The following is a 25,088-nucleotide window of genomic DNA, read 5'->3' as shown; positions in this document are numbered from 1 at the left end:
ACGAACACTACTAATGAAGTTAACAAACAAAACTTGAACAAGTCTCCCTCTATGAGATACCAATAGGGGGGGAAGTTCGAACAAGTAATACCTGAAGCCAAACAGCATAAACAGTGAAGTAGTAAAACTTTGTTATACTCCAAGAGAAAGAGAACTGAAAGATTGTAAGAAGACCTGGTGAAAGTGGTACATCAGGCAGTGAGCATTTGGGGGAAGATAGGACAGCAGAGTACACCAGCAGATCTACCAAGCCCAAGGGGGGATTCCTCGAAGTGGAGTACACAAGGTAATCCATGCAGAGTATAGGAACGAGAAAAGACATTGTGAAAAGGGTTCCTGGCAGGAAAGTATACCGGGAGACTGTCTTGAATAAGTTTGCTGAGTTGAAGAGACACTTTTTGCCATCCTTACAAAAACCACAAGTGCTTTAAAAAGACACTCTGTCATTCTTAAAAAAGTGCTGTGTAAAAGAGACATTTCTACTACACTTGGGGAGTGATTTAATATAAGTCATTTATAACGCGCCTGTACACAAGTGTTTCTAGGTGCGACAAGACAAGGAAGGGAGGACAGAGGGGGGACAAAACAACGTTCTTACTAGGCCTTGTGTCATTCAGATCGGGGGAAGAAGTGCCATGGGGAGGGGGAAGGGAAAGTGCAGGTAACTCATAAGTGCTGCCAGTAAGTGGCTCATAAATGCAGAGTCAGGGGACTGTAGGGTTGCAGATACAGACCCTTATGTGCTTGGGAGGGCCGTAGGCAGTGCAAGAGCAACTGGACATGCAGGAGCATGGACCCCCGAAGTTCAGAGAGGGGCCAGGTGACCAGTGTGCCGAGCAATCACAGACACACGCAAGGAGGAGAGAGAAAGCGGAAGCAAAAAGGAGGGTCTTGAGTTCCTTCCGGATCTGGAGGTGGTCCTGCTCAATTTTGAGAGAGGCAGGGAGGCTGTTCCAGAGAGAGGCCCCAGCTGAGGAAATAGATCTGCCCTCCACTCTCTGCCTGGAGATGGGTCTGACCCTCAGAGTTAGAGGCGGATGAGCGGAGGGCTCGACAAGGAAAATGCGTAGGAAGAGAAAGTTGGAGGTAGTGCAGTCCCTGGCCCCAGAAAGCCTTGTGGACGATGCAAAGGGTCTTGAACTTGATCCTTGCAGCCACAGGGAGCCAGTGGAGAGATTTCAGACCTGGAAAGATACAATCCCTGGGCTTGAGGCCAAGGACAAGTCTCGCAGTCCTGTTCCGGATAAGTTGTAAAGGGCGAAGAGTAGATGCAGGCAGATTTAGAAAGAGGCTGTTGCAGAAGTCAAGCCTAGAGAGGACCAGGGCTCTGGAGACAGTGAGCTTCTGGGGGAAAGCGAGAAAAGGAAGAATACCTCTGAGGAGGCGCAGCTGGTAGTGCGACTTCTTAGAGATGTCAGAAATGTGATAAGAGAAGGAGAGGGTGGAGTCAAAAATGACACCAAAGTTCTTAGCCTCACAGGAAGGAGCAGGTAGAGGGCCCAGGGTGGGCGGCCAGAGAGAGAAAGGGGACAGGAGGGAGCAGGTGTCCCAATGAGGGGGGATCTCAGTCTTACTGGCATTAAGGTAGATATCATTGGAGGCACACCATTCCTGAATTGCGGACAGGCAGTCTGGTATGAGAGAAGGAGCTGAAGTGGCTAAGGGGAGCCTGAAGGAGAGCTGGGTGTCATCTGCATAACACTGAAAGTTAGAGCAGAATGTAGAGATGCGGTAGGCGAGAGGTGCCAGGTAGTAGTAGAAGAGCCAGGGAGAGAGGTTAGACCCCTGGGGAACACCACAAATAGAAAGAGAGATAGAAGAGAGGAAATACCAAAGTTGGACCTGGGAGAGTCGATCAGTGAGAAAGGAGGTTAATCAGGCCAGGGCCTGAAAAGAGATACTAAAGGTTGTCGCAGAGGAGATTGAGCAGGATGGCATGGTTGGCAGTGTCAAGGTAGATCAAGGAGAATTAGGACAGAAAGAAGGTTAGAGTCAAGATTAGAGAGCAAGTCTTCACAGGTGTTGAGGAGAGCGGTTTCCGTGCTTTTGGCTGCCCTGAAGCCAGACTGGTGGTCGTGAAGACAACCAACAAATTCAGTGTGTAGATTAAGGTAGTAGATAGCCAGCTCTTCCAGGAGTTTGCCCAGGAAAGAAGTGATGGAGATCGGGCGATAGTTTGCCGGAGAGGAAGGATCGGCAGAGGGGTTCTTAAGAAGGGGGTGCGCAAGGTATTGCTTAAGGGGAGGGGTGGCGCAGGGAAGGTTCCAGTGGTAAAAGAGTGATTGCAGAAGTCGGCCAAGGCTGGAGCAAGGGTCCTTGATGGTTCTGGAAGAGCAGGGGAGAACCTGCTTTGACAAGACTTTCATAGACCAGACACATCGTCAGGGGTGAGCAGGGGAAAGGAGGAGAAAGGAGTAGGAGAAACAGCCGAAGTGGGGCCTGAGGTGGTAGAGAGAGAGGAAGAGAGCAGACAGGATGTCCTGAGTTTTAGTGGTGAGGGAACAGGAGAGGTGGAGACTGCGGCAGGATTGGTCAGCTCCTTGCAGATTTTTAAACGTCCGGCCGAGTTGTTAGAGGCCACAGAGACGCAGGCTTGGATGTAGGCTCTCTGCTTCGAGAGGAAAGAGTATGTAATGCCTTTGGAGCAGGCAGCAGGCCAGTATGTCAGAGGGTGCGCTTGATGCCCTCCACTTCATCTCAGCCCCCCTACACTTGCGCTGAAGGGTGGCGAGGTCGGAATCATACCAAGAGTTGTCCTTGGATGCAGGCTTCAGACCGATCCTCATGACAGGGGCAAGGACATCAAGATTGTTAGAGATAGAGAGATGAAGGTTGGAGAGGGCTGTGTCAGAGTGTGAGTTAGCCTAATGTGTAGGAGGAGGAGGAGAGAAAGTAACAGTGACAGCCTCCACTGACACACGATACATGGGCCAGATGACCAAGAAGGTGGGTGGCAGTGCTGGGTCGGCTTAACATGAAGGGTATAGAAAGGTGGAAGGAAAGAAGAAAGTGGTCACTCCAAGAGAGAGGAGTGGTGAAAAGGGGAGGACTGAAGAGAACAGAACATCCAGGGTGTGTCCTGCAGAGTGAGTCGGGCCAGAGGGAAGAAGAGAGAGAAAGAGAGAGAGAGAAAGAGAAAGAGAGAAAGAGAGAGAAAGAGAAAGAGAGAAAGAAAGAAAGAGAGAGAGAAAGAACAAGAGAGAAAGAAAGAAAGAAAGAGAAAGAAAGAGAAAGAAAGAGCTAGAGGTAAAAAGAGAAAGAGATGTAGAGGAGAAGTTGAGAGATGGAGGCAAGGAGGTAGGAAGAGAGGTCAGCCCACTCAGAGAGGAAGAGGGCGACCTGGCCATGCAGCCTGTAGATGGTGGCCACAGTGAGAGAGTCAAGGGTAGATAGAGAGCCTGCAGACCAGGCATTCAAGGGGTAGTCGTCCTGCGTTATAATGACAGAAGCAGGGATCCACTCTGGGAAAATCAGGGCTACACCCCCGCCAGGACGGTTGGTTCTGGGTTCGGAGAGGATCTTGTAGCCATCAGGAAGGCGAGTGTCAAAACATGTGACAGAGCTGGCCATGAACCATGTCCCAGTGAGAGAGGGTACATCCAACTCAAGCTCTTCTAGTAGACGGCAGATGTCAGAGGAGTGTTTGACAGTGGAGTGAGAGTTAAGAATAGCGATGTGGAACAGATTGCCACCTTTGCAGGACTTCCATGAAGTGGTACAGGCATGAGGTACGCCCGGCCGAAGTGTTACAGGTGCCTGAGAATGGGCAGAGAAGGATGGCAGGGTAGTCAGAGAGGAAGAAGAGAGTGCCAGAGAGGTGACGGAAGGAGGAGGCAACAGGGTGGCCAGAGAAGCAGCAGGATGTGCCAGAGAGGTGGCGGAGGAAGGAGGCAACAGGGCGACCAAATAAGCAGCGGAGGAAGCAGGCAGCAGAGTAACTAATAAGGGGTAGATAGGAGTAGCAGTAGAAGAAAGGAAGTTGATAAGGCGTGGGAAGCGTCTATCAAAAAGGAAGAGATTGGGCCCGAGGGCCCAGGATCAAGACAGTACCATTTGTTTGTTTGTTTGTTTGTTTAGTATTTATTATGCGCACCGGACCCTGGGGTATAAGGGCGCAGAAAGTAAGAATATGTACAGCTTAGAGCATAAGTTACAGGTTACAGTTACAAGTTACAGAAATTACCAGTTACAGGTGCAAGTTTACAATACAAGTTTACAATCGTATGGTGCAGATGCTGTGTAGCAAACAGGCGTAACCATTATCATAGGTTCAATTAGCAGTTACTGTCGTTAGCCAGTTAATTACAATTTGCCTGAATTTGGAAAAAGAGCGTTCTAGCCTTGCGGTAGTGGGTAATTCGTTGCACAATTGAGCAGCTTTGACTGGGAAGCTAGCTCCGCCTATGGTGGTCAGTTTAAAGCGTTGTACTTGTAGGCGATTGGTGTAGGCAAGTCTGGTTTGTCTTGTGGGGTGTGATCTAGTGAATCTGTCCTTTAGGTATTGGGGGGCTTTGTTATGTAGAGATTTGTGTGTGAGAGATGCAGTTTTGAGTCTGATTTTCTCATGGGTGGAGAGCCATTTGTGTTTCCTTCTTATTGCTGTAATGTGTTCTCTCCTGGGGATGTTCAATGCCGCTCGGAGGGCCTTATTTTGCTGTATCTGGATTTTGTTGATGATGGATTTAGTGGCTCCTATGTATAGTGCGTTACAATAATCTAGTTTAGAGATGATAAGGGCTCTGGCTAGTGTTAGACAACTGTGCTGAGAAAGGAATTGTTTCCCTGCTCTAATGAGCTTACATGTGTAGGCTGTTGAGGAAGCTAGGGAATTTACCTGTTTGGAGAATGATAAGGTAGAATCAAGGTAGATCCCTAATGTTTTAACTTCTTTGGCAACTTGTATGCAGTTCCCATCTATGGTAAAGGAAGAGTAATTTGTACTTAGTTTATTGATGAGGGGTGCGGTGCCTAGGATAAGAAGCTCAGTTTTATCATCGTTCAGGCATAGGCCATAGGTTGCCATCCATGCCTGAACGATGCTGTATATTTTGTTCACCATAGCTAGATCTTTTTCGTAAACCCCTGTGAGTGGGAGGAGGATCTGGGTATCGTCAGCATAGTTCGTATACGTGATACCCAGATGGTCCAAATCATCAAACAGGGGCTTAGTGAATATGTTATATAGCGTTGGTGAAACGCATGATCCCTGTGGCACACCTCAGGTAATAGGGATGGGGTCTGCAGCTGCTGTAGGTGAGAAAACCCTCATGGTGCGGTCACTAAGGAAGGATTGTATCCAAGCTATAGCCTCAGTGGAGAAGTGTGCTGCTGAATCTAGGTGGTTACATAGGACTTTATGGTCCACTAAATCAAAAGCGGCCGATAGGTCTAGTAGCAGGAGGAGTGCTAGTTTTCCAGAATCTCGTACTTTGTCTATTTGGGCTTTCAGGTCAATCAGTGCAGTTTCTGTGCCGTGAAGAGGGCGGAAGCCAGATTGTCGGGAGCCTAATAGTTGGTTTTGTTCCAGGAAGTTCTGGATTTGGATGTATGCCACCTTGTCCAGTATCTTCAAGAGGAACGGAACCGTAGTAATAGGTCTATAATTAGTGGGTATAGTGGGGTCTAGAGTAGCCTTTTTTAAGAGTGGGAGCACCCAGGACTCTTTTAAGTTACTGGGGATAATGCCTGTGGTAAAGGAGGCATTAATTAACTTAGTGATAAATGGTGCTAGATCTCGTGCAGCATCTTTGATGAGTTGTGCTGGACATAAGTCTCCTTTGCAGTTGGACGGTTTAAGACCGAGTATTGCTTTCTCTACTTCTAGTATGGAGACTTTGGAGAAGTGGAATTGCGTAGTGGGTTTTAGACATTAATGATGGTCTTAGAGGAGTGGAAGGGGGTGAGGAGGGCCTCCCATCGGGTTTGTTTATTATTATTATTATTTCTATAGCGCACCTTAACCCAGAGGTATCTGGACACATTTGGCAGTTACAAGTGTTACAGGTATACAAGGTCATGGCAAACAGAGTTACACATATATACAAAAGGCATTTACACATGCATACAATCACATCTTAAGTGCAACGGATAAATTACATACAATATGCAGACCAAGAGTCAGCATGGGGGTCCAAGGTATCTTTATTAACAAAAACATGGTTTAAATGCATGTTTGCTGAAAAACATTTTGTACCCATCAGCCATCACAAATCAACACTGAGTGATGTCAACAAAACAGTCCAATTGCGTTGATGTTGTTTGCATTTTGCCTCTTTGGAGAAAATTAAATACAATTATTAATCTCTGGGTTAAAGCAGTGCTTCACTGATCAAAAATATTACCATCTTTGAGGAAATTTCCTAAGAAGCAGAGCTAAAAGATACATCGAACTGCAGTGTTACTATTTTAGTCTACTTTTACCTTTCTGCTCCCCATCAACACATTATGCACTTTTTATATTATTTTCCAGACAACACACTGGTGTCCCAGCATACTCACCTTTGCAACTGTCGAAGGAAGTGTTCCAATAACTGCTGTATAGGAGTAGCATCATTTTCTGCTGCAAATAAAATGGAAGTTCTTTAATGAAATGCATTTTCTAGCACCCGTTGCCACTTCCCATGTATTTGGATAGTGTCAATTACTCCGAGATTGGCATAAGAGATCCCTTAAATAATCCCTTTTGTCCCAAGCAGCTAGAGTGCAAAATAATGCCATGTCTGATAAACCGAAGGGTATTCTCCCATGTAGACCCCGAGAATCCTCTATTCAGGTGGCCAGGGGAGGGCCATCGTTTTGGATCCCAACCCTGGGGTGGACAAACGAGGGAGGATCACCTGGGTAGGGAAGTCCGGGGATGCACTCTGGAAAGTACTCTAGGTGAGACTCTGAACCCCAAAGGGACGGTAGGTGAAGAAAAAGCCTTTACGGGTTATGCAGATCCCAATGTCCCAAACCCAAGAGAGGGGCAAACCTGTCATCCCAGAACAAACCCCTGAAAAGGGGAAAGTAAAATAAGACAAATACATGACTTCCATCCCAACACCTCTTTGTCTTCCCCTAGCTCTGATCGTGGAAAGAGTTATACAGACCAATGCTCTCATGTCCGGTGTTTAAAATAGGGAGTAATCTGACACCAAGAAAATCACCTTTGGGATACACATCCATGGCCAGAGGTTTTCCCTCTCACCTTTGCCAATCACCTTGTAATAACATAACATGTAAATATCAACTCCCATCTTGTTTGGTCTCCCCCTCCCCATTTCCAGCAAGCACCGGGACAAGGAACAGGCAATCGAGTGAAATGAAGATTTCCCTATAGTTAACATGGGAAGGCAGGGAGAGGCCAACTACCATTAAATTGTCACACTAATCGAGTGAGGCAGGGTCAGGCATTTCATAATGACCACTCGCACCTGACACCACTTGAATATTTTTCCCAATATTAAAAGGTGTGGTTTTACACAGGTGAATGAGTGAACTGGGGAGGCATACGGGACACGAGAATCCAAGGAGCTGGGAACTACGGAAGTAAAGATCCGGATGAGAACGGCGTGTTGGGACGCTAGCCCAGCGTTTGTGAGGGGCTGCAGCGTGGCTAGGGAGCCATGTATCCAGAGAGCCGGAGCAAGGCAGCCGGTATCCCGCAGGCATTGTCTGTGTAATTGTTCGTTCCCTCGGCCATGTGCCAGGCCTAAGTGTATCTGAGGAGCAGGTGGTGAGACCCTGACCTCGACCCAAAGCAACCAGGAGAGACCACTCGCCAGCTCTAGGCTACCCGGTGAATTTCGCGTGTGTGTGAGAAAGAGAGAGAGAGAGGGAGAGAGAGAGAGAGAGAGAGAGAGAGAGAGAGAGAGAGAAACTAGGAGCATGCGGGTGGCTAGAGCAGGAAAGGGAGAAAAGCAAGATTTGTAAAGTGGCACAGAGCGGAAAGTGAGAAGGAGAGTTTAAAGATACAAAGTAAGAAAGAAGGAACAAGGAAAGAAGGAGAAAGCGCACTAGTGGCACAGAAGGAAGAAAAAGGCACACTAGCAGCGCAAAAGTAAAAGCGAAGTCCAGAGTAAAGAAACGGGTGTGAATGACCCGGAAGAAGGAAACAGGTGCAGGTGTGCACGGAAGAGTGAAAGCAGGGTGCAAGAGGCACGATAGGAAAAGGACAGGTGCAAGAGTGCACAGCAGAAGGAGGGGAGAGTGCAAGAGGCACAACACAGAGAAAGTAAAGTAAAGGAAGGTGCAAGTGTGCACGACAAATTTAAAAGGAAGACAGCGAGAAAAACAAAGACGTTGCACTTGTGCATGACAAAGTGAAAGGTACACAGATAGATCAAAGGGGTTACAAAGTGCACCTGAAGGTACAAAGGTAAGAAATAAAGAGAGGGGCAAAAGCAGAGTGCTCATGCTTAGGAATAGCAAAGAACCTGGGGTTTTGGAAAGCCTATGATTCTACCCCATGAAAGGATTGCATGTGAGAGAAATTGTATATGAGAAAAAGGTACATCCTGGCAAGTTGAACTGGTGTTTTAAACTGGGGATTGGGCCTAAGCTTGGGGAACGGAACCCTGAGAGGCCTAACAGAGAAGGCCAAGTGCATTTGGACAAACCTGAATTTGTGTTGGAAGCTGAAAGGGGCCTGAGTTTGGGGAAGATAACCCTGAGAGGCCCACCCAAGTTGGTGTCTTATTGTATTTTTGTAGTGTTGAAAGGATTGAAGCTTGGGGAAGTGAATCCTGAGAAGCTTAAAATGGAACTGGGTTATATTTATTTTGTGTTGTTTGGAACTCAAACAAGTTGAAGCTTGGGGAAGGGAACTCCAAGGAACCCAAAGACACTGAAGGTATTTGGAACCACTTCAAGGGCTCTGTGAAGAAGGTCTTACGAACAGCCCTTTTTGATTGAACTCATTTTTGTGACATAGACCAAACTACACCTGGCGAGAAGACCACCTAAAACCAACAATTTTCTGTTCAACCACTATTTTTCTTTTTAAAAACTTCCCATCACATTTTTGTGAAGAGAGAGGGCAAGCATAGACAGCGACAGACTTATTTTGGACTATCAGACAGCGACGGCCATTAGAAACATAGGTAAGGGAACCATCCCTTTAGAGTTAAGGCCAGTCAGGCATTATATCAACACAGGAACCTTAGTAAATAAAGGTTTTAAAACAAACACCTTTGAGTCTGTCTCTCTTAATACCATGCCGGTCTCACATATGCCTAATGTAAGAATTGAATGCGTGTATGTTGTAATCCTGTAAATGAATTATTTCATGCTATGTTCCCTGTAATATATAATTGTATTTTTAAGTTGTATATATTTTTATTCTGTTATATTTCATGGAATATTTTTATATTCTGAAATAAACTTGACTGACTTGGCTAAATAATACCTCTACAAGAACAAAACAATCCTTCCAATGGAGCAGTGTTCGACAGACTGATAACTTGCACCCTCATTTGCCCCTTGGACCTCCAAATTGCAATATATGGCAAATTATATGGGGTAGGATTGTCAAACCCTTGGAAAGCATCCAATTGCTTGAAATACTATATAAGTTGATTAATCGAGTGTACTGAACCCCTTTGTTTCTTAACAAACTGCTCAATAACACTGCTTTCCCAGTGCTAAGAACGTAATGTACCCAGTGGTCGCATTGTATGAAAAGAAGTAGTGGAACCAGTCCTACAGATAAAGGGTGTATCAGCCACTTTAACTCCCTAAAAATAGCCAAATACTCCCAAAAAATAAAAACAGGGAGAAAAAATACTCCCAACAAAAAATGTATCTTTTAATGTGTATAAATAACTAGGTGCAAATGAATTATTTTAAAAAAATGTGTTTTCCAGTTAAAACATTTTTCTCAATTATAAAATACTCCCATTGTGAATTGGACTTATGTTTTCACCCCCTAAAAATCATTTTACTCCCATTCCCCACAAACCTCATCACCACACCCCCTCCCACGTACAATACAAACCCATATAATACAAACCCCCAAATGCATGCGCCTGCTGTTTAAGGGAACGTTCAGTGCAGTGCACTGAAAGTGCAAGTTTCAACTTCTTCCTATACTTTTATATTAAAAATGAAACTATTCCGGAACAGTTTATTTTTAAAATAAAAGTAAAGGAACAGTAAAACGTTAAAAGTAGAAAGTAGAGTAGCACCGCTCCTGCCCACTTCAACTACTACACAATCTGAATTTAGTTTCTGCTACTTGTACTTAGAATGACAAGGCTAGCACCCTGGCCTTGTCGAGAGGGCACAGGAACCCATCACAGCCGGTGGTGGGAGGCCTACCAGGGACAAATGTAAAGCCAGTCCTATCCCTGAATGAGATGGTGGCAGGTGAAAAGGCCCCAATTCCTGCCTCACTCCCCTTGAACTAGCTTGTCTATGTCTCATGCCATCTCTCCGAAGCAAGATGCTCGCCAGTGTATTTGTGTTTTTCTTCGTGATGAAACATCAGACTGGGGAAGCACTGATGCGGATCAAAAAGGGAGCTGTCATGCAGAGCTGCACGCCACTCGCAGAAGGACTGGAAACGGGGACCCAACCACCAGCAAACAACCCACATGCAATGTCTTGCTCTGCATTGGCAGAGAAGGAAAAACGGGAAGAGAACTCTGCAGCAACAATACTACGCGGCGGACAGGGAAGCCGTGCTGTTATACCAAGCAATGGCGGCAAATACTTGTACCCGCCAGCCAGTAACCTAGAACACCAGGCGCTAAAGTTAGGGACATAAACCCTCACACCCATTGGACTTACTTTAGGGGCGACAGTTACAAGGACCCATAACAAGAACGGGGACATTCAATTTCTCTGGCCGCCATTGCCATACTGCTGTAGGCCCACGTGGAGAAATGAGGGTGGGTCCTAGCCTGTAATCTTGGCTAATTTCAACCCTTACTGGGTGGGGAAGATAATGCCAGATTGGCCAGTGCCAGTGATCAATGGAGAGAGGACAGGGTGCATAAGGATAGCAGAAAACGGGAAGTTGTGGGTTATTTGGGTAAGGTCAAAGGAGGAGGGGGCGGCAGACCAAGAGACCGGCAGGCAGGAGGAAGGAGCAGCAGAGTGTGGAGGATGATTTCTCAGGAAAGTAGGGTATTGGCCAGGTAGTGAAAATAGTACACTGTTGTGATAGTGCATGAAAATGTGCCAAGTGTGGGCAGTGGAGGGAGAGTAGGGAGTGATAATGAAGTAAGTGATTGTGTAAGTGAAAGGAGGATATCTGACTAAGGGGTGGGTGGAGTGGTAGTAAGTAGTGTGGAGAAGGGAGTAGTAGTGTTCAGCAGGAGTAGTGCAAGCGGGAGTGCGAGTCGGGCTGCAGGGGAGGGTGTCGGGCTGAGTAACTTTAAAAGGTGGAGGTGAGGCCTAGAAAGGATGAGAGACATCGGCGCGACAGAGGACAAGGGGGAAGAGAGGAAAGGAGGGAGGACATGGAGAGGGAGTATAAAGAAAGGTACGGGAGAGAAAAGAGTGAGCGTGATAGAAGCACGGCATCAAGCAGGGTTACGTTAAGGCACAATCCCATTAGAACACTAACAACTTCGTAGAGCAGGGAAAACTAGGAAGTGCTTGAGGGAGTTCATTGAGCTAAGGCCATGAACCTTTAGGTTGACACTGCAGTTTATTCAGCCTATTATCAATTGTTTCACCCTGAGCACACTATCTACTCACTGGGGCGAGGGGGACAGGGACACCTGGATTAGGGAGGAATTGCTTTCAGAGGTAAGAGGGAGAGAGGCATAGGGCCAACTGAGTATTCAATAAAGACCCTTGAACTGTCCTTGAGCCACCTGTGACATTACCAAATACAAGCAGCAGTGAAAGGGTCAAACAAATGTTGAAGACAAACCTTATCCAGAATCGAACCCCATTGAAACAGCCAGACAAAGGTCAATAGAGCCCAAGAATTGGAACTTGAAGCCAAAAGGAAAAAGCAAAATACTTAACGGTATATGAACTACCTAAGTACAGAAATATTCAATTCAATACAAAAACAACTGCGACAAACAGGACTTTACCTGAATGTGTTCTGCATGCCCTCACAGGTCGATCTATGGTTTCAGTCTCTATTTTCAGGCCTGGATCAACAGATTCATTTTCGCCTTCAGTGTCACACAGCTCCTTCTCCCGCTTTCTCTTTTTCTCTTCCTGGCAAACATGCAGGCATAAAAATAATAGTGTTTAACGGCAGATAAATTAGCATGTTTGATGTTTGTACATTTATTTGATTTGGTGTTCAAATTCAATGAAGTGCATAACACAGATCTATATCTTTAGAGAGATTGATCCAATCTTGAGATAGATGAATCCTGACACATGGATTTTGAACGACAGTCGATTAATAGAAATATATTGCAAGGAACTCCATCTTGATTTTACAATCTCAAGTTGCACATATCTTTATTTATAAAGCATTTTGGGGAAAATGCATTTAATTTTAAAGTAATTAGATTTTTACAAACAATGTATTTTCTTCATGGGTGAAGTACCGCCTTTCTCACTATTCATGGCTCCTCCCTCCACTCCCATATAAAAACGACTGTGACTAATGTCCATGGGCTGATGTGAGGGGTCAGAAATGCGAGACAACAACTTTGTGAGGGTTTTTAAAAAAATTCAATTTTTTATCACTCAAAAGGTTGGATATAAATGCCTTACTATCACTACCCTGACGAGGATTTCCCTGCCTAAAATAAGATAAACACTAACAAAAAGGTTTCTGTCAGACACACTTATATACACAATAAACCAATAAGGGAATGTATGGCAGTTTAACAACAACAAATTAAGTCACACCACAAAAGCTGCTTCTTGTGATAATCTGCGCAAACTCCCCTTCGCCAGATTCAAACAGGTCTTTCTTTAAATGTTCACAAAGGATAAGGAAATCCTGTGTCATAACAAAAAGTTCCCCTTCAGTTCTTTTTCTAATCCAACTTGACAACACAAAGCTCCAACTTTTATTCCAAAGCTGGTTCACAGCTTTATAACAAAGCTTTCCTCCTTCCACTTTTAGTTAAGGTCTTGAGACAGCTTCTTGTCATCAATAATTCATATTTCTGAACTTCATTAACTTCAAAATAAATGTCTTTGTCAAGATATTTTGGCACCACTTCACCCCATCACAGTACTTTACGAGTTTCCATTAGCCAGAATTGCATGCAGTACCCTCTGGGACCACCAAACACAATTAGGACTACAGGTGTAAGCAAGACCAACCTTTGGTATAAGTCTGTACCACACAGTTTGTTGGTAGCGAGCTGAGCAGCCAGGCTTATCTCAAGAGTGAATGTGCACAGTACAAATAGATACACAGAGGACTTTCAAACACAGTGGTTCAAGTAGACACTTATACTCAAGGTTTCTTGGTAAAACACTTATTAATTTATTACACAATGATTTAGAAAACATTTCACTAGAAGGAGGCAACTTAATATTATATACCAATACACTACAATACAAAACTAAGCTTTTGAGACAGTTTGAGCTCCCCTGAAAAAGGAGCCAAATGGCAGTTCAGTTACTTAGCAGTGAGCAAAAAGGACAAAGGTAAGCAGAATAGATCATGTATACTTTCTAGGCAGTGCAAATAGTTTCGGTTCACCAGAAGAGTTCAATTCAAGTCAATAGGCCAGGCCAAAGTCAATGGGCTAGTGTTCTGGATAGGAAAAAGCAGTTCTGGTGTCAAACAGTAAAGTCTTTACAAAAGTTCTCAGAAGTAGTTTAGGCGAAAAAGAATCATTTGTGGGGTCACAAGCTGATTAGGCTTGCGAGTTGGGAAAGTTTCACAAACTTTCCCCACGAGAGTGGGGTTCTCTCAATTGGGTTGGGACAGTACCTTTGTATGAAGAAACAAATGTTGCTGAAGTCGTGGTTCCTGGCAGTTTCTGCAGATCTCGCTGTTCCTGAGCCACAGTCGTGGGGACAAGAAGGACGACGTCGGGGGACTCCTGCACTGCACAGGATTTTTGAAGAAAGCAAACATAAGGGGGCGTGGCCAGCCGAGGCCCCGAAAGGATGGCTCTTCGGGGAGCTCTGACTTCATCCGACCCCGGAACCCTTATGCCCCTTATAATGCATCGACAAACCCACAGAAACAACCTATGCAGCGATGAACTTCGTGGGCATCGGAAGAAACGAGAATTTGGCAGCATTCATTAGCACAAGTGATGTTGTGGGCAAATCTCAGAGCACTCTCGGATCGACCCTCTGTCAAGATGGCGGCTGCCGTGGACTTCATGCCAGAGAAGTTGCGGAACTCCGAAAGTGAGTGAGCGAAGCCGAGAAGCACACTGCGAATCTGGGGGTCTGCCTACGTGCCCTGACAGCGTGGCTGACTGGCGGGGGATCGCGTGGTGAAGATCTGTAACTCCCCACCCCTGGGCGCGTATCATGAGGCATGGTCTCGGGCTGCGGCAAGTAGGAGCGTCGCACCCTGGAGCCTGAGGCGTGGGACCATCAGAGTAACTGCGGGCCATAGAAGACCCCGGAGGAAGTGAGCGCGCGGTGTCCGACCGCTACAAGGAGGATCCTGCAAGCTGGCAGCCCGGCGGTGAGCAGACCAGCTTGGGGGGAAGCAGCGGCTACAGCAAGGAGCAGCCGCACGGGTGGTACAGAACCCGGGGCCCCTAGAACCGCATATATGGCCACAGCGGTGACTCCTGAAAACATGTCACTGCAGGAGGCGAAGCATCAGCAACACACTAGCTGATCTCTAACATAAACAGCGACATTTTGTAAACTACGCACCCCAATCACTCCCGGCAATTTAAAGGAACATACATGAAGCGGCTCGTACGGACGCCATTTTGACTATACATTGCCGGATCCTGGCAAAAGAGCAGGTTGTAGCTCACACAGAAGCAGTAAAGGGCGTCGGGGGCAAAACGGACTCTCGGTCCGAGTGATCTCTGAAAATACAGCGGGGCCCTTCAGGGGAGGGATACCAGAGACCTTTGCAGCCTCCCCCACGGCCCGAAATCGAAAGTAACCAGAATACGGATGAGGTGATGTAACATGAAGCATGCCAGCTACAGCAAATGGTTAACAAAAGATCAAAGAGAAAAACAACCACCCGAACCCAAAAGAAGCTAGATCAATAACATACACCGCAAACTCGTGGCGACTGATACAAGCTATAAGCTGCATGTGACATCTCGGGGGAATGAAATCTAAAGCGGAGTAAAGAGGAAAACACCAACCATGCTGCGAGACATCTGCCTGGTGGTCTCATATGGCCCTGGTACAAAACTCACCCATCCAGCATAACATGGGAAGTATATTTAAAGGTTGGGAAAACAAAGAGAACAAACTGAGACACAGAACCCCAAAAGAGGCACAAGGAACAGAGGGGTGGACCCCGTGAGGCTCAACCCAGAAGTAATAAACCTCAGCCCACAGCACAAACATAACACAGATAAAGAACTTCACCTGGTCCCACAAAGGAACCCCCAGAGTGGTGGGAGGTGGAAAACCTACCTGCGGGGCAACGGCAAAGAGCAACATCGATCCTAACTCTTCAGATCAAACCTAGAGCAGCAAACAAGATCATCACACACGGACCAAGATGTCCAAACAAACAACGAAAACTAAAGGTCAAGGATCTGGCGATATCAAAGCCATGCTGCAAACAGCAGACACTCAGAAACGCAATCAGGTGCAGGCGATGGCCCAGGTACATACCCCCCCCTCCAGAGGGGGCGGGGAACTCCGAAGACCCACCTATTTGAAAGTCGGATCTGCTAGAAATGCTGCAAGAGCTTAAGAAAGATATTAAAGAAAGTGCAAATAACCTAGCTAAATCCATCTCTGATCTCAATAAAGGAGTCTTGGCGGTAGAAAAAAGGATCGATTAAGTTGAAACAGTGGTAACGGAGCAGAGCCATGAACATGACATCTTGGCAAACAGAGTCCATGAGTTGGAACAACAAATGGAACGGGTGCAGAATAAACAGGAAGATGATGAAAACAGGTCCAGGCGAAATAACATTAGAATTCGTGGAATCCCGAAATCGGTAATGGACTCTGACCTACAGCAATATGTGACGGACCTGTTCCAACACATCCTGAACACGGAAGAGAACAAAGAAATCGTGCTAGATCTGACGCACAGGATCTATTCTACATATCAACTCAGCAAATATCTGACTCCCGATGTGCTAACCGGGATGCACCTGTATCAACTGAAAGAGGACATTATGCAAGCCGCTTGTAAGAAGGAACCTATTAGATTTCGCTCCACTCCAATTCAATTATTTCAAGACCCAGCCCAAGCTACACATGCCAGGAGGAAAAGACTGAGGGTAGTCACAGACTCGTTGAGCACCAGGGACGTGCGATACCGGTGGGGACACCCGACATGTCTTCGCTTCGAATGGAAAGGCCAGAGGTTCTCTGTCTTCAAGGAGGAAGCTAGGGCAGATCTTATGCAGGACGACGAAGGGGGCAACCTCACCGACAAGGAAGGATCTCGGATCCGGAAGAGGCCAATGTAGGCTAGGACGTCCTCGACCACGGGGGCGTAATAAGGAACCTAAATCCTCAGATCCCACCTGAACAACTGCCAAACACCTGGAGAACAGGGACAGCCCCCTCAAAATTGGAAAATGGAGGTCACAAAAAAAAGAGTGAATCTTACAACTGGAACGTAATCATATGCTAAGTTGAGTGCACAAGAAGCAATCATACCAGCCATCAAGCGGCAGAAAAGGGAGGGTGCAAGGGGGGGGAAGAAGGAGTCCGGAACCCAAACTTCCCGGGTGAGTAAAAAACTAGGTGATCTACTGTGAATACAATATGTTGAGAACGTTACTGGGAAGTTTTAGTTCAAACGTTGAGGGGGGAATCTTGTTTTTTCATTTTTGGTTGAAAAGGTACAAAACATACACACAATACCTACAAGAATTCTGGAGCTGGATCACAATGAAAGGGACCAATGGTTAAAGTACAATAATGTCTGAGTTAAGATTTGTCTCGTTAAATGTCCAGGGGCTTAACTCCCCAATCAAGCGGAAATCTATGTTGACTAGGTTGAGAGATATGCACGCCTCGGTAGTATGGCTGCAAGAGACACACTTACTCCCAGAGGATGAATAGAGTTTGAGACATAGAGCCTTCCCTACACAATACCTGGCCTCCAGTGGGACTAAAAAGCGGGGAGTGGGCATCTTATTAGCAAAAGGTATCAGCTTTGAGAAACGATTTATTAAAAAAGACCTGGATGGCCGTTATTTGATGCTGCGGGGGAAACTGATGGGCCAACTGGTGACTTTGATTCCAATTTATGCCCCTAATGCGAAACAGGACCACTTCCTACTGAACCCATTACCCAAAATTGCACAATGGGGAATAGGGAAAATCCTAATTGGATGTGATTTTAACGGGGTGATGTGTGCAGCAATGGATAAAGCCCTCACAGCCACCTCCAATTTGCACACATTCAGACAAGCCCTGGCCAAATTTCTAAGGGAACTACACCTATTAGAGACCTGGCGATTCTTTAACTCACAAGATATAACATATACCCACTATTGAGCAGTACACAGGGGTTACTCCCGTATCGATATGATACTTATTTCAGAAACACTGGTCCCACAAGTTACAAGCTTAGAAACTGGAGTGCGATGCCTATCAGACCACGCTCCGGTACTTCTAAAAATAGAGCCAAGCTACCCACAACAACCACCCCACAAACCCTGGCGATTAAATGAGGTAATATTGAAAGATCTAACGGTCCGGACAAGCATAGAACAAAATTTACAGAACTATTTCCGGGAAAACATAACACCGGGGATGGACTGGTCGTCTATCTGGGATGCCAGGAAAGCGGTAGTACGGGGGAGTTTATCACGCAAACATCAAACTATATTAAAAGTCGGGAGAGGGTGAGACGTAATATAGAAGCCAACATACACAAAGCGGAGGTGGAATACAAAGACAGGGCTCACAGAAAGCATGGCGGGAATTAAAAAAGGCCAGAGTGATCTTAGAAACCCACCTAGCAGATGATGCGGCACACCTTCTGGTGCAAACAAAACAATTTTATTAGATACATGGGGGTAAAGCTACCCGACTCCTTGCTGCTAAACTGAGACACCAGATACTCCGGAACCGTATAACCCAACTTTGTAATGGAACCGGGGATGTAGTGAGGAGGGAGAAAGAAATAAAAGAGGCGATGATTTCATACTACACCAACAACCTAAAAAATGAAAACCTAGAGGGGGAGGCACAAGTTACATTTCTAAACCAGATAGAGTTACCACAAATTAGTGAGGCAGACAGGCAACAGCTGGAAGGCCCCGTAACAGAGGAGGAAGTGGGGGAGGCAATAGGAGCACTAAAAGGACACAAAACCCCAGGCACAGATGGGCTAAGCAATGCATATTATTTATTTATTTATTTGAGTTAGATATACTTTTAACCAAATAGGCTTTGTATATCACAAAACATGCAACATAGACAGGTAATCATACAGAAAGCTAAAATTGCACAGTACTAAAATATAGCAGCAAAATACACATTAAAAAACACCATTCAATACATTGTAAAATAGCCACAATCTTTACATAAAATATAACAAAATAGTATATTAAATTAGTATCATTACCTCTCATAAAAGACATCCATAGTTCAGTAATATGCGTCATGTCAATTGCATTGTTAAAAGATTTGGTTCTTATCGCAATCAGGCTTTCACATTTCATGATTAGGTGGTAAAGTGACTCAAACATCATTACCACAAACGACATTTCCTCATTTCATGTGGGATCCCAACAATATCTCCTTTGGTTGCCAGTTCTTCCATCATATTAAATTTCATTAAAAGATAAATACGTGAAGTACTGGTGCTGGGATATGCTACAATATATTTGGGGGGCGTGGTTCTAGATGAGTACTCTTCAAGTTATGGACCACTATTTGACTTAGAGGCAATATTAATTATGTTTTTCTCATTCCAGCAATCAAACACTTTCTTTTTTATGTCTCTTTTTTGTGCAACAATCGTTAACATTCCTGGAGTACTCACTCTCAGGCAACCATTTTCTATAAGATCTTTGCAATGTGCCAAGAGTGCCAACAAGCATAATGCCTTCTAGGCGGAGATACGCTTGCACATATGGTACAAAATTCGTATCATTTACAAAAGTAACCACCTTTTCATAGCTCAATACACATTGACATGTGTAGGCACATTGCATGGTAACCGAAATAACTTCCTCAATAGTTTTGCCTCAAGTGCTACCATGCGTTTGACAAAAGAGTGACCCCATATCTCAGCAGCATATAAAATCATTGACTATTTTGGCCAGATATATATTTACAACCGAGATGGCAGAGTAACCACCATTTCGACCAATAAATATTCTTAGTGCATTCGTAGACACAATGCACCGGTTGTGAAGTGCGGACCAATGGGATTCCCATGTGAGTTTCTCATCAACGATAATACCAAGGTATTTATATGTTGTCACTTGTTTTAATTTTTTTGAATCTAAGTTCCACAAATATCTCTTAGGTCTACGTTTTTTGGAGAAGACCATAATTTTGCTTTTATCTATATTGATGGTCAAACGATTGGCAGCAGAATAAACCACCAAAGAATCAAGCATATGCTGAAGGCCAGCTGGAGTACAATCCAGTAACAACAGGTCGTCCGCATAGGCAAGCCATCCAACGGTCACACCGTTTACATTCACGGGATTGGCATTGGTTAGATTAAAAGCATTCATCATATCAGACAAATGGAGATTGAAGAGGATTGCCGCTATCATGCACCCTTGCTTTACCCCACAATGGTTTTCGATAACCTTCCCGCAGCATTGAGTCTTATTCTTACGGAAGTGTCGGTATGAAGCAACATCAACATCCGTAAGAGACCTTGTGGAATTCCCCATGAATTTAGTTTATGCCACAGTTTATTGCGTAGAATGGTGTCAAATGCGGCAGAGAAATCGATATAGGCACAATATACATCTAAGTGCCGTTTGGTCCAAGCGTGCTCGATTGCAGAAGTTAATATCAGTAGGTTATGCATAGTGCTTGATTTATCGCGAAAACCTATTTGATTTTGTGGTAATGTTACAAGCGGCAATCCATATATTCAATTCTTGGAGCAGAACCTTAGTAAAGATTTTTGAAGAAACATCGAGCACCGCTAACATTCTAAAATTAGCAGGGTTATCCCATGGTCCTTTTTTATGTAACGTTAAGATATGGCTTGCTTGCCATGACGGAGAAATCACACCTGACCTACCAACTTGTTTAAACAACAACAATAATGCTGCACCCCATAAAGTAGGTTGTTTTTTAATTACAATATTGCAAACACCATCGGGGCCTGCCGCCCAAGAGTTTTTCAGTTTGTCAATAGTCTTGATAATATCAGATATAGATACATTGCAGTCCCATGTAGCATCCGGCAACAATAGAATATTATTGGATAATTCAATTTTACCCAAGGTATCTTTAATATAAAGGGCCCATGAATCCTCAGAAATACAATTAATAGACAAATCTCGCTTTTTTTGTTTTCGAAGGAGATGCCAGATGTCTTGGTTGTTGTTTGACATAGCCATCGTAGCGATTTTTTTCCATAAGTTTATTTCAGTTTCCCTTTTGTGTATCTTAATCCACTTTTTATATTCTATTTTGAGTCTTTCAATGTGATATGCAACAGCTTGATCGGATAATGCTGGAACAGATGACGTCACTGCAACTCGAATTTCATTAAGAAGATGCTTTTTTGCTTCGCTAATTATCTTATCATTACCCACCCTACGAGGTGTCATAATATTTGTCCGTTCACCAGCAGATTTATAGTGCCTACATTTACATATATGTTCACGAATGTTCTGCATAAGCAAGCTAAATTGAGACAGAATAGTGATCGCAGCCATAAGACCTGAGGCACCTTCCTCAATAAACACAGGTAGCAGATCAGAAACAACCTTAGTGGCATTCTCTAGGTTACGATTATGCCACACAATTCTGTTTTTTCCTTCATTCACATGAATCATCCCGTTATCATAATCGGTTCCAACATCGCATCTACCCGGGAATGAAAATAAGAGGCATAGTGGAAGGTGGTCACTTTCTTCACGTTCCACAATACTCATATCCCTTATGGAATGAAAGCCCAAATTATTAGTAAAAATATAGTCTAGGATAGCAGCTGATCTTCCCTCAACCCTGGTATGTTTCATCATGGCATCACCTGGAGTGAGACCATTGAGTTTTACTAGACAATGACTATTTGTGAGAGTAGCCCATTTACGGCCTTGACTATTAAATTCCTGGACAGTAGTTGATCTTGTCAGTCCGTCATTGATTTCAGGATTATTACTAAGGGTACCAATTTTAGCATTCAGGTCACCTAGTAGCCAGATTGAATAGCGATGACTATACTTCTTAAGAACGTCGTCTACGGTATGCACATTTTCAATAGTGTTGACCATATTGGGTGGATCATAGACATTAATAACTACGATAACTTCTAATAGCCAAGTTAGTTTTGCAACTAACACATGTTGAGTGGACAAGTGGAGCTTTACAATCTTCCATGGAGATTGTACCGATATCAACAAACCCCCTTTAGGTCGGCCAAGAGGGCCCTTAGTAGCAACTTGGTGTACAGTACATCTATCATCTAATTTAATCTTACTTAGCAACCAAGTTTCTTGCAGTGCAATCACTTTGAAAATTGACAAATATTCAATAAGGCTGCCTGCCTCAAATAAATGTGAATGACCTCTCGTGTTCCATGAATACAACAATTGTAGAGAGTACAGTCAGTGACGGGACTCTGCAAAATGTGATTTAAAAGACAGTGGCAACCATTGCCAGTATCCTTCCGGGATGCCATCAAGGTCACCATTAATCACTTCCTTGACAGCGGAATTTCTTACGGATGGAGCAGATGGACATGACTGATCGGTTGCTGATCTAGGTCCGCATTGTGCTATTGGCCCTTGTTCCTGAGTTGGAAGAAGGGGGGGTACATGAAGCAGTAGAAATTGGTTTTTGCTGTGCCATGTTAGATCGAGATTTCACAGCTGATATCATTACTTTATGTACAGCATAACCCATACGTAACAAATCAACCTCATAACTCAGTACATAATTCAGAGTGCCTTCTGCCTCAAAACATATGTTAGAGGTGTATTTGTTAGTTATCTCTAGCTGGTCAACAATGCGGATATCATTGGAGGTAATTACCCCCAAGGGCACAATGGATTTGAAAATACTCAATATCGCCGAGCGATTCAGCAGAGGAGGAGATTTATCCATATGCACCTGAGTAATCTGTAGGGCAGACAACATTCCAACAGTAGATGTTTCCTTCATACAACTGCTGGACGTCGCATTGCCAGAGTTTTTCAATACCCAGGCATCTGGCAGTGTCATTTGCAAGGATGCTGCTGCAGTACCATTATTAACATGCGCTGCCACACACAGCTGTTTCGATACCGGTGTGTTAATCTTGGCCATGTGTGCATCAGGTTCATCCAACACGCATATTAAATCGCATTTGCAGCACCAGTCGGTGCTTTAACCTTTGTTTTAGCCCCCACTTGTTCTCGAATGTTATCATTGTCATTAATTATGGCTAATGGCGCCGTAGTTGCACAAATGTCTATATTTCTAACAGAGTTTAAATTAACATGTGGAGACCTTTTCTTTTTCACATTTCTCTTGCTATACATAATAGCTTGATGAACACTTGGGGGTTTCCTTTTGACACAGATTGGATTCTTCCCCATGTTTATCGCAACACTTTTTTTTTCTTTGTTATCTTTAGCTGAGTTAGGTGCCTGTGACTGCACACACTTGCTTACGCATTCTTTGCAACAGTCTTAATCTAGAATGGATTAGCAGGGATTGCACATCAATTTTAGTTTCTAGATGTGAACACTTCTCAAGTAACATTGAGAGTAGGTTTTCAAGGGCATTAAACATTTCATCCGAATTCATACTGGAATCTGCATCAGTTTCATTTACACCCTCCCCATGGACAGTAATCACATTCCTCGGTGAACGTTCCATCTTTGCAGGTTTTCCATTAGAGGTGAAACTAAATACTGGTGGTATATTTGAGTTATACTCAAATGCATGCTTTGGAACCAGTTCTTTAACATTAAACAATGGAACCATGGCCATTTTAGTGGGGGGGGGGGGGGTAAAAAACAATGGGGTAGCAACTGCATCGACTAAGGACAATTCAGGGTCTTTGCCCATATACTCGATATCAATATCGACAAGCTCAGAGTTTGATGTCAATAACACTTCTTGTTTGACTGTTAGGGTCCCTATGCACAATGGCAGCAGTATATCTAATGCCATGTTATTCACTAATGCCATTTGGGGGACGCAACTCAGCATTAACAGACGGTGTTTTCATAGCAGTAGGCAAATAATCATTGGCTTTAGGGTCAAGAGGTCTTGGAATGAAAATATTAACAACGTTAGATTCCTTGTGAGTTACATTAATACAATCAACACCTTTAGATCCATCGTGCGGTACTTCTGTGGGACCACATAGCACATCACATAACAATTTAATACTAACACATCCCAACTCATTGGCCATCTCAGAAACCAAGTCAACAGATGCTGAGTTGAGGGAGACAAGATCAACAATCTCAGCTTTAACGGCGTCTACTTTAGCAGTTTGCATTTTTCCAAAGTAATCATTAATCGAATTCCCCTGTATTGTACCTTTTTTGGGGCGGGTGATGATTTTGGGCGCACAAATGCGACGGTTGCGCAGGTTTTTGTGCATCACAAGTTCTTTTTCATAATCATCCATATTAACGTATCAGTCAAAATTAGGTGCTGATAGTCTCAGGGAAGAACACAATGAAGCACAAAAGAGCAAAGCTTAGTGAAGGTAATTGGTAAAGGAGTGATCTGAGACGCTACAATGGGAGCAAGGCATGAATAAAAATGGGTAACTAAATAAAAAGGAGAACGTGAACCCCAGACCCACTACGCACCAAGCAGCTAAAAAACCTGAGCACTTGAGCAAAAAAGGAAGAGTAATTGAGCCAAAAACAATAGAATAACTATGCTCAATAAAACAATATCGCGCAACAAGCCATATGCATACCTAGTACCTAATGGCAGGAATGAACCAGGAAACCCTTGCCGTTGTTGCTTCAATAACGTTATTGCTTCACTGCTCCACTGTTAAAGCAACGACAACACTTCCACACGTCCTCGCACACGAAGTTTATGGGGGAAGGGGGCTGCTCCTAAACCTGCATGCACTCTCAACAGCTCAAGCCAGCAAAAGCCAGCAAGAGACAGGGAAACGAGTGTAAAAGAACAGTGATAGTGAACGGGGGAGTAAATAAAACAGGAGCGCTCTTGCACGCTGTTCGCTTGCTCGCTCGATTGCCGAGCAGCAGAACAGCAAAACAGCTACTTGCAGAGCCACTTCAGGAGCATGCGCGCAGGAGCACGCGGCTGGCTCAATTTAATGACAAAGTGGGGGTGGCTATCTAGACCTGCCTAAAATATATAAAAAGTGGATATTAGGACTTGATAATTATACTATAACACATATAATTATATTATAGAGTCTGTAGTAGTCCATAGAAAGATTCAATGTCCATATATTGTTACATGTGGTACCGGCAATCTGTATCCAATCTGTATCCACAGGACGTTGGAGGGAGAGTCTCCCAGCAAAACTGCCACTTGCAGAGCCACTTCAGGAGCATATTATAAATAATTCAGGACCATCTTAACAAGCCCCCTAACACACCTATTTAACCTCATTAGAGACAAGGGGCGTACATCCGGGGACATGGGTCCAGCAACTACAATATTATTGTTGAAACCAGACAGGGATCCAACAGATTGTGCAAGCCATCGCCCGATCTCCTTATTAAACAAGGATGCAAAGATGTATTCCATGGTACTAGCCCAGAGACTAACAATGATGCTTCCGGAAATAATCCACTCAGATCAGGCAGGCTTTGTGAAGGGGCGGCACACATATGACAATATTCGCAGAGCCATAGATACGATAGACTGGGGACGGAGGACTGGCCAAAGATTTTCAGTGGCGG

At 44.4% G+C, this 25,088-nt stretch overlaps 1 protein-coding gene across 7 annotated transcripts in view; it reads right to left on the bottom strand.

The window, feature by feature from the left end:
* The window catches only part of BRD9 (bromodomain containing 9), a 1,136,180-nt gene that overhangs the window by 1,022,796 nt on the left and 88,296 nt on the right, over positions 1-25,088 (bottom strand). For 5 of the 7 annotated variants that reach the window (XM_069620588.1, XM_069620585.1, XM_069620589.1 and 2 more), the window contains exons 3-4: positions 12,033-12,162; positions 6,499-6,559 (exon numbers count right to left, since the gene is read on the bottom strand). In XM_069620588.1, the coding sequence (XP_069476689.1) occupies positions 6,499-6,559; positions 12,033-12,162 (191 nt within the window). The remainder of the gene's footprint in view (positions 1-6,498; positions 6,560-12,032; positions 12,163-25,088) is intronic. The other 2 variants (XM_069620586.1, XM_069620590.1) reach the window with 1 other exon arrangement.

This window comes from Ambystoma mexicanum, chromosome 5q (assembly GCF_040938575.1).
Source record: "Ambystoma mexicanum isolate Mex_15411 chromosome 5q, UKY_AmexF1_1, whole genome shotgun sequence".
In the NCBI taxonomy this organism is placed as follows: Eukaryota; Metazoa; Chordata; class Amphibia; order Caudata; family Ambystomatidae; genus Ambystoma; species Ambystoma mexicanum.
The sequence above is the reverse complement of the archived record's forward strand: the minus strand, read 5'-3'. Positions and strand labels throughout refer to the sequence as shown.